Raw genomic sequence first — 18,202 nt, 5'->3', positions numbered from 1 at the left:
AAACAAAATAAAAAAAATAAGCAAAGATGAAAGAACACAATCATAGACAACTACTAAGGAGATAGAGAAGACCTGAGTTCATGATCAGTGGAAGATGCTAAAGCAAAAAAAAAAAAAAAGTCTCTCCTACCCCAAAGAGCAATGTTAAATTGTGACATGCCACAAAAGAATTTTTGGAAGAACTAAAAAAAAACATTAAAAATCAAATAAAAATGATTGAGGAAAAATTAGAAAAAAAATAAGAAAAATACAAGAAAACCAAAGAAATTATGAAGAGAAATGGAAAAAAGAGATTCAGAATCTTAAGGAAAGAAATTTTTTGAAAACTAGAATTGGAAAAGGAAAAGTGAATGATGTTATAAGATCCCAAGAAATAATAAAACAGAATCAAACAAATGAAAAAATATAGAAGGGAATATCAAACATCTCATAAGAAATGACAGATCTGGACATTGAATCAAGAAGAGAAGTATAAAAATTATTGGACTACCTCAAGGCCACAATAAAAAAGAATTTTGATACAATATTTCAAGAAATAATTTTAGAAAATTGACCTGAAGTTTTAGAACAGGAGGGGAAAGTAGAAATACAAAAAAAAAATAAAATCCACTGATCACCACTTGAAAGAGATTGCAGGATGAAAACATATGGGAATATCATAGTCAAGTTTCAAAACCCCCAGTTCATGGAAAAAAATATTCCAAGCAACAAGAAAAAATCCCAACAATTAAAATGCTGTGTAGTCACAATCAGAATTATATAAGACCCAGTAGCTAAAAGCCTTGATATCTTGAAACTGTATATATTGAACAGCAAAAGAACTGAGGTTGCCAATAAAAACATACTCAGCAAATTTAAAATAATCTGAACAACAAGAAAAAAGGATACTCAATGGATTGAAAGACTCAGATTTTTGTAGTAAAAATACTGGGACTTAATGGAAAATTTTTCATATAACATCTTGAAATATAAACATCATTAAAGTAAACTGTCATTAATACTTGGATAATTTGAAAAAAGACTAGAGCTAAGCTTAGTATGATGAGTGATTCTTTAAAAAAGCAAAATTGTGTAGGAAAAGGTAAAGAACAATTATCTCATACAAATGATGTGCAAAAAGAAGAATTGATGTAGAGGGAATAGGTGGAGGTGGAGAGCTGATAGGTTTGGCATCTTACTCTCATCAGATCAAAGAAAAGAAATATACATCTAGCATCTAAATTTATAAAAAAATGAGAGCAAGGGAATGGTTTTTGGAAGGGTGTGTAGATGGGAAGACTTTTTAGAAGGGTGTGTAGATTAAAATTTAATAAAACAGTAGGAGAGCATAAGGAAGGAAATGATAGAGGGATGGATAAAATAAAGAATAAGATGATTAGGGGAGAGGATAAGGGAAATATTCTCTAAAGGGTATGGATTATGGAGGTAGTAGTTAGAAGTAAACTAAAAGAATGATAGAGTAAAAAAGAAAGACTGTGAAGAAAAATAGGTTAAGGGAAATTCCCAATTAGTGATTACATGAATGTGAATGGGATGAATTAGCCCATAAAACAAGATAGAGAGCAGAATGAATTAAAAATCGGAATCTGACAATATGCTGCTTACATGGCACACATTTAAAAATGTGAGATACACACACAGTTAAAATAAGAGACTGAGACTTGAATATATTATGCCTCAACTGATAGTAATCATGATATCAGGAAAAGCCAAAGCTAAAATATTTAATTGAAAGAGATAAACATGGAAACAACATTATGATAAAAGGCACTATGGAAAATGAAGCATATTGTTACTAAACATATATGCACTAAATGTTATGGCATCCAACTTTTTAAAAGAAAAGTTAAATGAATTAAAGGTGGAACTAGATAGTGGTACTATAATAGCAGGGGACTTTAATTTTCCCCTCTCAGAATTAGATTAATCTAGCCAAAAATAAATTAAGAAGAACTCAAAGAAGAGAGTACAATTTTAGATAAGCTAGCTATGATAGATATTTGAAGAGAAGTGAATGAAAATAGAATATAATGTCCCTTTTTGTCAGTGAACATGATATTTCTTCAAAAACTGACCATATATAAGGGCACAAAAATCTTATAGCTAAAAACAGAAAAGCAGAAATATTAAATGCATCTTTTACAGACCATAATACAATAAAAATTACATTTAATAAAAGAGAATGGAAGCATAAGGAAAAAATTAAGTAGAGATTAAACAACCCAGTTTTAAAGAATGGATGGTTAAAGAACAAGTAATAAGAGCCATAAGTAATTTCATTAAAGAGAATGACAATAATGAAACAACATACCAAAATCTATTGTATACAATAAAAGCAGTAATCATAAGTGAGTGATTATATCTAATTTATAAAACTAGAAAAAGGAAAAATTAACCCTCCAACTAAACACTAAATTGGAAATGCTAAAAGTTAAAGATAAAATGAGTAAATTTAAGTGTAAGAATACAATTGAATTAATAAATTAAACTAGCAGTTAGTATTACAAAAAACCCAATAAAATAAATCATTAGATAATTTAATTTAAAAAAGAGAGAGAAGAAAACAATATTACTAGTACTAAAAATGTGAAGAGTAAATATGCCACTAATGAAGATGAAATTAAAGCAAATATACAGAATTATTTTGCTCAATTATGTGCCAATGAATTTAATGATTTAACCGAAATGGAAGACTATAAAATATAATTTGCCTAGATTAGCAGAAAAGAAAATGGAATCAAGATAGTTTTTAGAAAAAAATGAATGGGTCATAAGTGAGCTTCCTAAGAAAAAAGCATTAGGGCCAGACGGATTTGCAAGGGAATTTTATCAAATATTTAAAGATCAACTAATTCTAATATTAAATAAACTATTTGGAGCAATAGGGCAATAAGGGATCTTACCAAACTCTTTTTATGAAACAATTATGATACTGATTTACAAACCTGATAAATGAAAAAGAAAGCAAATTATAGACCAATTTCATCAATGAATATTTATGAAAAAATTATAGAAAATATAAGCTAAAATATTACAGCAATATATTATAAATATTATACATTTTGACCAAGGGGGATTTATATCATGAAATCAGGGAAGTTTTAATATAAGGAAAACTATTAATATAATTGATTATATCATTAAATTTTTTTAAAGTGTAATCATATCAAAATCATATCATAGAAAAAACTTTTAATAAAACACATTTCTACTAAATACACTTGAAAATATAGTTATAAATAGTTTTTTAAAAATAGATTAAAAATTACCCAAAACAATCAGGAAGCATTATTTATAATGGGGATAAATTAGAAACCTTCTCAATAAATTCAAATGTGAAGCAATGATGCCCGCTGTCACCAATGTTTTTTAGTATTGTGTTGGAAATCCTAGCAAAAGCAATGAGAGAAGAAAAAGAAATAGAAGGAATCAGAATAAGAAATGAAGTAATAAAAACTATTTCTTTTTGTAGAAGTTAGTAGGATACTTAGCAAATCTCAAAGACAACCAAAAAGTTAGTTGAAATAATTTTTGCAAAAAAAATTTATATAGAGTAAATCCATATAAATCATCACCCTTTCCACATATCATAAACAAAAAAAGAAGAGATAGTAAGGAATACTCCACTTAAAATTACTCTAGACAGTGTAAAATATCTAGAGATGTACCTGCCAAAACAAACACAGAAACTATATGAATAAAAATCTAAAAAAATATATACAAATGAGATGAGATTTAAATAACTGGAGAAATATTAACCAGCATGAAGTCAATATAAAATATAATATAAAAATATAAAAAACTTTACCTAATTAATTATCACTAACTTTATCAAAAACATTTTTACTGACTTAGGGGAAAAAACCCCAACAATCCAAAATTATTTGAAAATACAAAAAAATCAAGAAAACCAAAGGAACTTAAAAAAATGAAGGAAAGGGGTTTAACAGTGCGAGATCTTGAATTGTGTTTAAGGCGCAAATTATCAAACCTATCTGGTGTTGGCTAAGAAATACAAAGGTAAATAAATGGGACAGAGTAGATATGCTATTTTTGGCAGAAAATAAATAGATGACCTTGTATTTGACAAATGTAAAAACTTAAGTTTTGGGGATAAAAATTCATTATTTGGTTAAAATTGTTGGGAAAACTGGAAAGCAGTATGGCAGAAATTGGGCATAGATCAGTATCTTACACATTTATGCTAAGACAGGATAAAATGAATTACAGAAGTTTAGATATAAGAAAATTTTGAGGAACATAAAACATTATCAGATTTATGAATAGGCAAACAATTTATAAATAAACAAGAATTGGAAAGAAGTATAGGTATAAATTGAATAATTTCAATTACATCAAATTAAAAGGGTTTTGCATAAATAAAACCAATATAGCCAATATCAGAAGAAAAGCAAGAAATTCAGGGGAAATTTCTACAGATTCTCAAATAAAGAAACTCATTGTGTATAGGGCAAAAATTGATAAATAGAAGTATGTATAAAATGGCTTTACTACACAAACTATTATACACATGCACATACACACACTTGTGAATAACGATAGTTATCTTTAGGGCATGGGGAGAAGGGAAGGAAAAAAAAAAGTTACATGACATCTTTGTTTATATATTTAAAAGGAATAGTTCTACACAAAAGATTTGCAGTTTTATGTACAATCATTTTTTCTATTATGCTATATTATGTAAATACTTGTTTTATTCCTTAAGTTCAGAACAAAATAAATAATTAAAAAGAGAAACTTCATAGAATCAGGTAATAAACTGAACAAGTAATAGCATCAGGAAAGCAGCTAGATGGAAACTAAATTCACAAAAACCATTGTCATATTATCAGCAACAAAGAGAAGAAAATGGTTGAGAGATGAATTTCCTTGATATTACTTGCAAGTACTTTAGGAAGACAAAGTGAGGAGTTGGATGAATGAAAAAGCATATATTATCAAACCAGACACTGTGTTAAATTCTGGGAGTAAAAATATCAAAAGGAAGATAAGCTCTGCTCTCAAGAAATATAATTTAAAATAGAAATATTTTCTACCTATATATTTGTCTGTGTGTCTGTCTGTCTGGCAATGATTCTAAAAGGGGATTGTTTTAGTCAGGAGAATCCACAAGAATAGGTGGAATCATATAGTAATTGATTTACATGCCTTTTCTGGGAATAAAAATGTTTCTAGTACTCTATCAAATAGTAATGAAGAGAGTTCTTTGCTTTTATTCTGACTGGGACTGACTAGCATTCTTTATTTAAGAATACTACCAGTTCTTGATTTTAGATAAATGCTTTTGATATTTTAAGAATGGTCTACTAACACTTGCGCTTTTTTAGAAAGGATTTTAACATAATTATCACTTTAATAATCTTTTCTTTTCCTATAGATTTAATCATGCCATTATCTCTATTTAATTTATATTTATATGTAATATATACATAACACATATTACATTACATTTTTAATCTTTATAGTTAATTTTACTCAATACTTTCTTAAAGTTGAGTCATTCTTGTCTCGGTATAAATATAACAATCATAAATATATACATATATTCATGTTTAATAAAATATTGCATATATAAATGTTGTATATGTATATATTCATATATAACATAGCCTCTAAGGTTTTATTTAAATTTTTAATCAATTGTCAGTAGTGAAATTAATGTATAATTTTCTTCCTCTAATTTCTTTCTTTCTGGTTTGTATATGAGAACCTATTTGTCTTGTGAAAATAATTTGAGAGAATGTCTTCTTTCTCAATTTTTGAATATTAATTGCATTGTAAATATTTAAGAGAAATCACATGTAAAGGACAAATTATTTTTAAAATGTGATAGTTCATTTAGGGCTTCTTCAATTTTTTTCTTCTGTTGGAATTTTTATGTTCTCTTTGATTTTATTTCCTTTTTTATGATTTATTTAAGTACTATGTAGAAAATTATTTCCTTTAAATTTCCAGTTTATATGGTTTACAATTGTTTCTATCACCTTAACATCCCAGTTTTATGGGGCTTCCAGATCCCCAAATCTCCCTTAATCCTTTTTGAAATTTGTAATTTGAGTTTTCTTTCTTTTAAAAATAAATCATCTTACCAGTTGTTTTATAGGTAAGCAATGAGTGGGTTGCATTCATCAGCATGTGTGGCACATAGTTCATGCTTGCTGATGATTTACCTATTTGAGTTTATCTGTTATAGACTTTTATTTAAAAGTTTTTTTATTATTCCTCTAATTTTCAAGATTTTTAAATTTTGTGTTTTTTAAGGAATTCTGCTTACTTTCTAGTTTTACAATTATATTGAGTTCATTATTTCTCTCTTTTTTAACTTTCTAAATATTTTGCAAGGAAGATAAGTTTTCCTCATACAACTGCTTAAAATATCCCATGAAATTTTTTATGTTGTTTTATTGTCTTATTTATCATTTCTCTAAAGAGAAAAAAATGTTTCTATGATTTGTTATTTGGCCCATTTATCTTTAAAAAGCCATTATTTTCTTTTCTTTAAGTCATTTGTATTTAGGTCAGTATATTTTGCTTGTTTTTAGATTTTACTTCATTTTAAAAATTTATTGTTATATTTTTAATATTCTTTTATTTTAAAATTTTGAGTTGCAGTGTATTTTACCCTCTCACATATTCCCATGCTAGATGAAAAGACAAATACATGTGAAATCACGTAACACATATTTTCATATTAACCATATTTCCAAAAAAGCAAGAAAAATAAAGTGAGAAAATTATACTTCAGTTTGTACTCAGCATTCATCAGTTCTTTGTTATTTTATTTATCAATTTAACTCAGTTCTATAATCAGTATATATACATATATATACACATACATACATGTATATATACATGTGTATATATATATATATATATATATATATATATATATATATATATATATATATATGAAATGATGTCTTTGTCACAAAACTTTGGGAGAAATGGTGGAACTTGGTATGCAATGAACATGTTAAGTAAGAGTACAGAAATACCAGGGGACAAAAAGTACGATGAGAGTCTTGATGTGGTACAATAGGTTTTAATTTTGGCATGAAAGGAGATTATCTTTTCACAGAGTACAAATATTAATTACTGATACTCCAACTGCATTAGTTCAGGTTTATCACTTATTTTAAGAGGTAGAGATAAATATGTCCCTTATACCATGGCTTGTTTTTTTCTGGTGTTTAAAGGATCAGGGAAAGGAAAAATAATAATTATTCAAAGGCAAATGCTGGTTTTGGAATAAGAGGATCTGGGCTCAAGTCTTGACTCTGCCACATACTATTTTTGTGACCTTAGGCAGGTCACAACCTCACATCACAAAGTGACTAGACCCATATCCTACACAGATCATTGTTTTATATTTGTAAATGATGGGTGGTAGTGCTGAATGTCACTATGTCAACTATGTCACTTAAGGTAAGTCATTAATCTCTCTGTACCTCAGTTTCATCAATTGTAAAATGAGGACTTTGAACCAGTTGACCTATATGGTCCTATTCAACTCTATAACCTTAGCAAGAACAGATTGCTCATCAGAATAAAAATCTTGTGGAAAGAGTGTGAAGAAATCATCTGTAGTTGCAAACTTTGGGGAGTGAAATTATTGGAAATATTTTTGTGTGATTTCTGATTGTAATATGCCAGAGAACTTGAAATTAGTAAAGATTATTCAGTTGAGAAAGTCTGTCTCAAATCTTAGCTGATGGAATGATTTTCTTTCAGCTAATTAAGGTTTAAGATTAGTATGCAAAGATAGAGGGAATTTCCTTATCTGGAAATTTCCTGTATCAGTGAAATAGCAAGTCCAATTCATAACTTTTACACCTGTGTAAGAAAGGATCCTCACTTTTACTTTACTAGTTATTAATTCAAACAGAATATCCAAAAATAACTTCATGATAAGTAACTTTTCTTCAGTACTTTCTTGACAGCCTCTTTCACCTCTTTGTTCCTCAAACTGTAGATGATAGGATTCAGCATAGGAGTCACCACAGCATACAAAACAGTGAATAATTCATCTGAAATCTGAGCTTCTTTGCTCTTGGGTTTCATATACATGAAAATAATTGTCCCATAGAATATAATCACCACAGTTAAGTGGGCTGAGCAGGTGGAAATGGCTTTATGTCTCCCTTCTGTTGAATTCATCCTCAGAATGGTGGAAAGGATAAAAATATAGGATATAAAAATCAACATCACTGGAATAGGTAGGAGAATTATACTGCCCACCAACATGATAATTTCATTGAGGCTGGTATCAACACATATGAGCTTCAAGATGGCCAAGATTTCACATGTGAAGTGGCTGACCACATTGTGTCCACAGAAAGGCATCTGCATTGCAATTACAGTCTCCATAATGGATTTCAGAAAAGACAAGATCCAGGAGAAAGCAGCCATCCCAAGGCACACTCTCTTGTTCATGATAATAGGATACCTCAAAGGATGGCATATTGCAACGTAGCGGTCATATGCCATCATGGCTAGCAGAATACATTCTGTCGATCCTGTGGCAAGGGAAAGGCACATTTGCACAGCGCAGCCAATGAAAGAAATTGTTTTTCTTTTAGATAGGAAATTCACCAGCATTAAAGGGATAAAGGTTGATGTGTAACAAATGTCCAGGAAGGATAGGTTGCTGAGAAAGAAGTACATGGGGGTGTGGAGGTGAGAATCCAATATGCTGATGGCAATGATAATTCCGTTCCCCACCAGAGTGATCAGGTACATTACCAGGCACAGAACAAACAGGAGACTCTCCAATCTGGGGTAGATGGAAAATCCTTTCAGAAAGAATTCACTGATAACAGTGACATTGACTGTTTCCATTTCATTGTCTCCCTCTTATCTGCAAAGAGGTGGAGAAAGGACACAACTTAAGTTTTTTTTTTTTTTTTTTATGATAGGAAATAATGGTGGAACTATTGAAATTTTTGTAGAATCTCTGGCCAAAGATCTATTGTCTGTTTTCTCGGATGTAGTGAATATATTTTTCACAAATCCTTAATTTTGCAAATCTGGGATGCTTATAAGGGACATTTAGAGAGGGAACTGTAGATGAGGGAAGGAAAGGACTGCTTGGTGGTCTTCTTATTTTCACATTCTGGGTCTTTGCAGCAGATTAGAAGGAAAGAGCCCTTAGGGCAAGAGAATATAGGTTCATTATTGACCTAGCAGAAAGAAAGGATGGGTTTGGGGTGCACTTCAAAGATTTGGTGACTAGAGGAGAATTGCCTTCTCTAGATCAGCATCACCCACAGATGTCCCCTCCCTCCTTTATGAGGTAACAAAATGGGGATCTTTCAAGACATGCCTTAAAGCATATTCTACTTCAAAGAGGATAATGGGTCCTGAGGAACTGGGGATCAAGGAAAAGGAATCTTTCTTATGGATTCTTTTGCCTTTTTTATAAAGGGAAACTGCTTGTTTTAGTGTCAGAGATTTAATGTTGGGAAGGATCTTAAAGGTCATCTAGTCTCCTTATCTCATTTTACAGAGCAGTAAACCGAGTCTAAGAGAAAGTAGATGTAATTCTATTTGGGGGAACAAAAGGTAGCACGTATCATAGTAAGTTTTTGAACCCTGGTCTTCTGACTTCAAATCTGCTACTCTTTTTAGTCTACTTCTCAACCTTTTATGTTGCTTTGATTTTCATAAACGTGTGTGCATGTGTGTGTGTGTGTGTGTGTGTGTGTGTGTGTGTGTGTGTGAGACAGAATTTTGGCATTTAGTGAATCTTGTGTATCCCTTTCAGAAATATTTAATGTGAATTTCCTCCACCCCCAAATATGAAAAAGAGAGGTAGTGAGGTACCAAAGAGTCTTATACCCATAGAGGAAGGGAGTCAAAAACACATGAGTGCTAGGGACAGAGAAGCAAGATCAGGAGGAGGAACACACCCCAGGGTGGGGATAGATACATGGAAGCCTGACCACCAGAACAAAGAAGAAAGAGGTGGAAGAACAGATAAGTAGAAACCTAGGACAGAAATGTGGCACTTTAAGTCAGAAAGACAGAAGACTGACATATATCTTGTCCGATAGAAAAAAAACAGGAGACCTTCTCTAAGTCCCAGAGGTCTTAGGCCAACCCCTCAATCCTGCTGTGCTGTATCTGTCCTTTCTTCTGCTGCATTTGGTGTTTTTTTTTTTTTTTGGGGGGGGGAGTGATAGGGGAGATGTGGGAGGCCAAGGAGAGCCAAACCAAAAGGCAGGATCAGGGAGAAAGAGCACAGAACTGTGAAGTTAGGTGTCTTTTGGAATGCATTTTTCTTTCAGAATTTATTATTTAAAATGGAATTTACATAACTTGAATTTATGTAAAGCAATAATTATCTGTATTTACATAAATTGGTAGATAAGATAAATAAAAAATAGATATATATGGAAGTTAACTTCCATATATATCTATTTTTTATTTATCTTATCTACTATTTCTCCTCTTCCTGAAATTTAATCAATATCCTTTGATAACAGTAATTGTTGATAACAGAAACTTGGTCTTTTTAATTTTAATTGAATTTTCTGATTATACTATCACCAATAATTAACTAGATTTAAAAAAATAATGAGAAAATCACTTTCCCATCTATTTTTCTATTCTAACAATTGCTACCTACTTTAGGGATCAGGATCGAGATGGCACAGAGTATATGGATACAAGTGGGAACATGTAGAAAGAGAAAAGTTTGAACATAGCCGATAAGGCTCAGCCAGGAAAGTTTGCTAATGATTACAGAGGATTTTTTTTGACACTGCTTTCAAATGAACAGAGAGAGCATGACATAATGGGGAGAGTCCTATATTTGGGTACAGAAGAGACTGGTTTAGAATTTTGCTTGAGACACTTAAAATTTTGACCCTGGGCAATTCAGTTAACCTTTTACAATTCTGTTTTCTAATCTATAAAATAGGGCTAATAATAATACCTGCCTCATAGTGTTATTACATATGTCCAAAGTGATTTGCATACCTTAAAGCATTATATTAATGTAATTTTTAAAGCTTCATTCTCCTTTCTTTGCAAGAAATGATCCATTTTAGCTCTATAGCCCCTCCATCCTCCATCCTATCCCATTTCCATTTTTAAAATTTTCTTATAGAAACTTACTTCCTTGTTCTAGCATGTTTTAGTCCTGGTTGACCTGAAAGAGGTACAAGCAAAGAGGTAAATGAGTGCATAGGGATCATGACAGTGCTACTGGGGGATAACACAACAGCATACCAAGTTCCCCTTTCTTTCCTCAGATCATCAGTCTGCACTCCCAAACAAGCTAAAGGCATATACAGAGTGGTGCAGTTCTGCTTATCTTGAGCAGCTTTTCCCATTCTCTGCATAAACTTAAATAGTTCTATGTTTCAATATCTCCAAATGTATTGTGAATATCTACCCACATTTACAATTTATTTCTTTCTAAAATACTGGCCAGCTTATTAGAAAACATTTAAATATCAATTTTTAAAATGTTAACATCATTTATTTTAATGTTTTATTGATAATTTAATAACTACTTGAGTGTCAAGGAAGATTAGGGGAGAAGTTACTTACATTTCATGATCAGTCAACAAATATTTAAGAACCTTCTAGATACCAAGCACTGGGGAAAGAAGCTGAACTTTGCAATTGGGAAAAGGTTGAAGGGAAACTAAACTTCAAACATTGAACTTATAGCATAAAATTATGTTAACAAATTGATACTGATTACTGATTTATACCTGCCCATTTTTTCACTTAAAATGAGCTGACTTACCTGACAGATGAGTGGACAGAGAGAATAAGGAAGGTTCTGCTCCCCTCTCTCATTTTTCCTTTATTCTTTTTCTTTTTCTTCTCTCATTTTCTTTTTCCCTCTATCCCTCTTCTCTCTAAGTGTGCACACTTATTCGTAATAGTTGGAGGAGAAACCACTGTAGATATCTCAGAAACACAAAACACATGCACACACTATAAAACTCAAGAGATAATGGATATAAATTACTTTGTACATCTTAAACACTATATAAATCCAAGATTATTTTTTTTATTATTAAAGCCTCCAGCAATATGTATGCTGCTAGTCTAAGTCCTAAAGACACAAACAAAGGCCTTCAAGTAATCACCCTTTCTCCAAGAAGAAGATTTTCAGGAGAACAAGAATATGAGTGACAAAAGATGGTCAGGCTTGGGTAGACTATATTCTGCACAATTAGAGCTGACACTCATGTTGATAATATAATAGGTTGTCTTTTTTTTTTTTTAAAGTAGTAAAGTCAATGTTTGAGAAGTGCTGGGGACCCCATATATGAAATTTATATACACAATGTGTATAAATTTATGTGCTCAAGAAGATGGTAGAGTTTTGTTCCAGATCCATATTTTCTAGGAATATTTATCTTCTTTGAAGTACCAATTAATATTGCAAAATAGTCTCTGTGAAATTATCTCAAAGTTCCTAAAAGTTTCTAATACACATTTTATCTTCCAGTATTTACAATGGGGATAATTTAAAACCAATTCTAAACATCCCTCTGTTTTAAGACAATTGTCCTTTTTATTGTGTTTAGTGGTAACAAAGCTCTTTAATGTAAATTATCTCATGGGATCTTCATAATAACTTTTTTAAACCATTGAAGTGGATATTTTGTCTCCTGCCAAACTGCTTAAATTCTCTCAGCTTCAACCTTCCTTAAATCAAAAATGGGGTAATGATACTTATACCTATTTCACAAGGTAGTTGTAAGCAAAGTACTTGTAAACTCTAAAATGTTATAGAAATGTGAACTATTAAGGAAATATATAATATATATGTGTGTATATACACACCTATGTATAAATGGAGAGAGAGAGAGAGAGAGAGAGAGAGAGAGAGAGAGAGAGAGAGAAAGAGAGAGACAGAGACAGACAGATACATATATATATATATATATATATATATATATAGAGAGAGAGAGAGAGAGAGAGAGAGAGAGACTGCTTTTTACAAATACCTTATTTGATACTTATGACATATTAAGTAATTCTGATTATAACTTTACTTTATAGATGAGGAAACTGAGGGCAACAGAATTAAGTGACTTGTTCAGGATCACATAGTTTGTAAGTATCTGAAGTCATATTTAAACTTCAATCTTCCTAGCTCTAGCTTCAGCACTTTATCTCCTGTTCCACCAACTACCTTCTCCATAAATATCACACTCCTTCACTTCTCTCCATTTTCCTTATTTAGATCAAGAATTTCGTCTATAGGATTTTGCCAAAATTTTCCTGATGATTCAAGCACCAGGCAGCTGTATAATTCTTTTCTTTAAAAATTTATTTATTTAAAAATTACATCTTGAGTTCCTTCCTTCTTTCCTTCCTTCCTTCCTTCCTTCCTTCCTTCCTTCCTTCCTTCCTTCCTTCCTTCCTTCCTTCCTTCCTTCCTTCCTTCCTTCCTTCCTTCCTTCCTTCCTTCCTTCCTTCCTTCCTTCCTTCCTTCCTTCCTTCCTTCCTTCCTTCCTTCCTTCCTTCCTTCCCTGCATTAAAGGTCAATTGGAGATATATATATATATACATTATATACTTCCATGAATCAGTTCTTTCTCTCAAAGGGGAATAGTATTTTGCTTCTTAAGTCTTTCATAGTTGATTTGAATGATTATATTACTCAGAATTGTTTAGTTATTCATAGTTACTCTTTGAATAATATTGCTCTTAACTGTATACAATGTTCTCTTGACTTTGCTCATTTCACTCTGCATTATTTTATGCAAATCTGTGCAAAATCTCTCCATGTTTTTTTTAACTTATCTGCTTGTTATTTCTTACAGCATAATAGCATTCCATCACAATCACATCCCACATATTATTTAGCCTTTCCCAAATTAAAAGCATCCCCTCAATTTTTAGTTCATTGACAACACAAAGAAATGTGTTATAAATATTTTAGAACATATAGGTTCTTTTTCTTTTTCCTGATCATTTTGGGAAACACACCTAATAGTGATATTGCTGATCCAAAGGGTATACATAATTTAATGATTCTTTGGTTATAATTTTAAATTGCTCTCCAAAATGGTTGAATCAGTTCACAATTCTATCAACAGTATATTAGTGATCCAATTTTCTCACTTTCCCTCTAATATTTGTCATTTTTCTCTTCTATCATTTTAGTCAATCTGAGACGCATGAGATGGTATGTCAGAGTTGTTTAAATTTGCATTTCTCTAATAATGATTTCTCTAATAAATAATAATTTTTCATATATATACATATATATGTATTTTTGATTTATTCTTCCAAAAACTGCCTGTTCACATCCTTTGACCATTCATCAATTAGGATATGAGTAGTACTTTTATTAATTTGATTCTATTCTCTTCATATTTAAGACATAAGGCTTTTTTTTCTGAGAGATTGACTATAAAATTATTCCTCCTGGGGCAGCTAGATAGAGTGGATAGAGTGCTGCCTTTGGAGTCATGAGTCCTGAATTCAAATTTGACCTTAGACATTTAACACTTACTAGCTGTGTGACTTTGGGCAAGACACAACTCTAATTGCATCACAAAACAATAAAACAAAACAAAAAGAATCCTCCTCCAATTTTTTGCTTTCCTTCTAATCTTGGCTACATTGGTTTTATTTGGACAAAACTTTTTTTATTAGTTAAACCAAAGTTGTCTATTTTATATTTCACAATACTGCCTATTTCTTGTTTAATCATAAATTCTTCTTCTTTCTATAAACATGATTGATTATATGTTCCATACTTCTCTAATTTATATACGCTATCTCCTTTTATATTTAGATTATGTATTAAGTTTGATAAATAGTGTAAGATATTATTTTACACTTAATTTCTGCCAAATTATGTTTCAGATTTCCCAACAATTTCTATAAATTACTGAGTTCTTAGCCTAAAAACTTAGATCTTTGTGTTTATTGAACATGGGATTGCCATAGTGCATATCCATTATATCCCACTGATCCACCTTTCTATTTCTTAGACAATACTTGATAGTTATTATACCACCTAATAATATACTTTAATATGTGGTACTACTAGACATCCTAGTATGTGTAATCTTAAAACAGGTATTTTTAACTTGGGGCACATAGACTTCCCAAGGAGTTGATAGTTAGATTTCAGGATGTCTGTGGATTTGTATCCAGGTTTTCCATTTATATTCAAGTAGTACTTCAGCAATATGAATTTCCACTAAACTTTGTTTTCCTTTTAAATTTCTACATTTAGAATTCTGAGAAGGGATCCATAGGCTTCACCAGACTTCCAAGGATCCTTTTCAGAAAACAAACAAACACACAAACAACAACAAAAAAAAAAAACCTTGTACTCTAACTATTTTCTTCAATTATTTTAAAACCTTGGTTTTGAGAAGGTATCCACAGGTTTCTCAAGTTTTCAAAGGGTCCTATAAAAGTTTAAGAAACCTTGATAGTAAAGATTTCTTTCCTTCAATGGAAAAAAACTGGTAGCTACATCTGCTGTGGGAAACAGTTAAGCCATCTGGGAAGAAGGTGCAGATGAGGGAATTCCATTACTAGTTCACCAACCTGAAGACCACTGTACAGATGTGGCAGCAGAAGCAATAGGCTTATTTTAACCTGATAAGATATTTTGAAATTCCAAGGAAGGTACTTCATAAGTTACCTTGAGCAAGTCTTTTGAGCTACATAATATATTAAGCAGGAAACTTACTGCCAAAGGTAGAGTGTTCTATGTGAGCAGTAAAAACCTTTCAGTCCTGGGCAGTTAGCTAGTGGTTCTCTTTTAGTCTCTTCAGAATCTCCAGGGTTTCTGAACTGGTCTTGGTTGGAAAAGCCTTTCAAATCTCTTGTTGCTCTAAGGGGACTTTGCTAGTCCCACAGGTAATTTAAAATTGGAAGCTGAAATTTGCAGAGCGTAGAAACTTTGGGGGTGCTTCAGGGATAATGTCTCGAAGACCCAATTACAGAGATTTAACTTTGAAAACTTAATTGGTGCCCAACAGGAGTGATATTATTGGAGAATATGGAGCTAGGCAGAACTTCACTCTCTCCATCCCATCTCAGAACTTGGCAGATCTGTTTCTCACACAGATCCCTTGAGGTCTCTGAGTATCTTATATGTCACTTGAAGGAAAATTAGTGTAAAAATACCTTTGCATCAACTTTCTTCAGTCAACACAAAATATTTCACCTTCTAGTAATTGTGCCTGAGCACTTTGATTTTTTTTTTTCTTGAGGCAATTGGACTTAAGTGATTTGCCCAGAGTCACACAGCTAGGAAGTAGTTAAGGTCTGAGGTCAAATTTGAACTCAGATCCTCCTGACTTCAGGGCTGGTGCTGTATCCATTACACCACCTAGCTGTTCCTGCTGTTTTCTTTACTATGCATAAATCAATGGTAGACATTGAGGTTTTAATGTTAATAAGTCAAGAGTTCCTTCATTCACAGAGCTTATAATATCATAGGAGGAAATTAACCAAATATATAAATGAATATAATAAAATAGTAATCTAAGTACATAGATCTATAGAGTTCTATGAGATAAGATAAGGAAAATTAGTCTGAAAACCCTGGGATTCCATGTTTTTCTTCTGTAAAATAAGAGGATTATCTTATATAAATAACACTTGACTAGGAGTAAGAGTATTTGTGTTCTTGTCTTGATTTTGCTATTATAAATTATATTTCATGTACTATGAAAGTCATTCAAATCCTTGGATCCCAGTTTCTTGATTTGTAAAGTTAATAGTAACATTATTTTAGTAATAACAATATAATTAATAATTATAGTAATCACTTGCATTTCTTTTATTCATAAGAGCTAAAATATTTTCTTCACAATCTGCTAAGGTAAACAGTTAAAATATTAGTATTCCCAATTTACATTTATTATTCCAAGAGCTAGTCAATTTTTATCAAATTCTATCATTTGTTAAACACCTACTATATGGAAATCAATGTTACAAAGGCCCAAATTATAATTCTTTCAGTGCTTTGTTTTATGGCTTTTAGAGAAAATGAAACAAAACAAAAATGAAAAATAAAATTAAAATAACACTATGATAATCACCCAAGATACAAATATGGTGGTGCCATTTCCCTTCTCCTTTAACTTCTTCACTGCTTTCAAAATTTTACTCAATAAACATATTTTATACAAAGTCTTTCTGGATCCCAATAGCTAGTATCTCATTCCTAACTACCTTGTATTTATTTTCTTTTTATGCTATATGTGTTTCTATATGTGTATATTATCTCATCTGTAAGCTCCTTAAGAATGGGGATTGTTTCACATGTTTTTCTTTGTATTTCCAGTGTCTAATTCACAGGGAAGAGATTAACAAATGCTCACTAATAATGGGATGCTTTGGAGAAAGGAAAGCACTAGACATCTCTTCAGCAAGCTTATATTGGTTTATTTTATTTAGTGCTCAAAGGGATTTATGGGGTGTTCAGGCAGAACTAGAATCTCTGATATGAGGACTTTCCAAATCCTTTTTCAGGGTTGGGCATCCACTTTTCTTGTCTATGCAACATTCAACTCTTATCTATGGCTACACGAAGCCATAACATGCACCATATTGTGTTAAACAAATTTGGCAGATAGACCAAACCAGGGTGAGGTTAACCAAAGCCACTGGTGAGTTAAATATGTGTTTACTTCAAAAATATGAAGCCTTCTCTTCCTATAAAGATGTTATAGAGATGAGAAAGCTCACTGTAGCTACTGAGATACTCTTAATCGTCCTTTTTATCAGCACAAGAAATGTCCATGATTTTTTCCATCTTCTGGTTTCTTTCTTGAGAATTAGTTCTTCAATATTCCCAAATTTATGCCACCTCCAGGACAGGCTTTGAATTTTGCAGTTCTAGCTAATCAAGTTCACCTCCTCTAACACAGATAAACTAAATACACAGAAACAACAAAAAGAATCCTACCAAACTTTTTTTTATAATTTCATTTGTGAACAGCCTCAGATCTTACTAGTATTTAGTACTCCTTGTGATATATATATTTTTATAGATTATGCTATTTTTTTTAAAAAAATCATTCTTGGTTCATAAAGTCTTTTTAAAATTTAGGTTGACTACTGTAACCACTTCCAGTGGAGTCACATTTCACTCTTTAGACATCTGCCCTTTATCATACTTTGGAATAATTTGTTTTCATCTTCAGAATTTCATCCTTTTGAACTTTACAGT

General features: G+C 31.4%; 1 protein-coding gene across 1 annotated transcript; it reads right to left on the bottom strand.

Annotated features, from left to right (window-relative positions):
• Positions 1-7,923: 7,923 nt before the first annotated feature.
• Positions 7,924-8,859, bottom strand: LOC141554721 (olfactory receptor 13J1-like). The gene has a single exon (XM_074286960.1). The coding sequence runs from the start codon at positions 8,857-8,859 to the stop codon at positions 7,924-7,926; it is 936 nt and encodes a 311-aa protein (XP_074143061.1).
• Between the last annotated feature and the right edge of the window lie 9,343 nt (positions 8,860-18,202).

Source organism: Sminthopsis crassicaudata, chromosome 1 (genome assembly GCF_048593235.1).
Source record: "Sminthopsis crassicaudata isolate SCR6 chromosome 1, ASM4859323v1, whole genome shotgun sequence".
NCBI classification, from domain to species: domain Eukaryota; kingdom Metazoa; phylum Chordata; class Mammalia; order Dasyuromorphia; family Dasyuridae; genus Sminthopsis; species Sminthopsis crassicaudata.
Note: the sequence above shows the minus strand (reverse complement) of the source record. Positions and strands in the feature narration are given on the sequence as shown.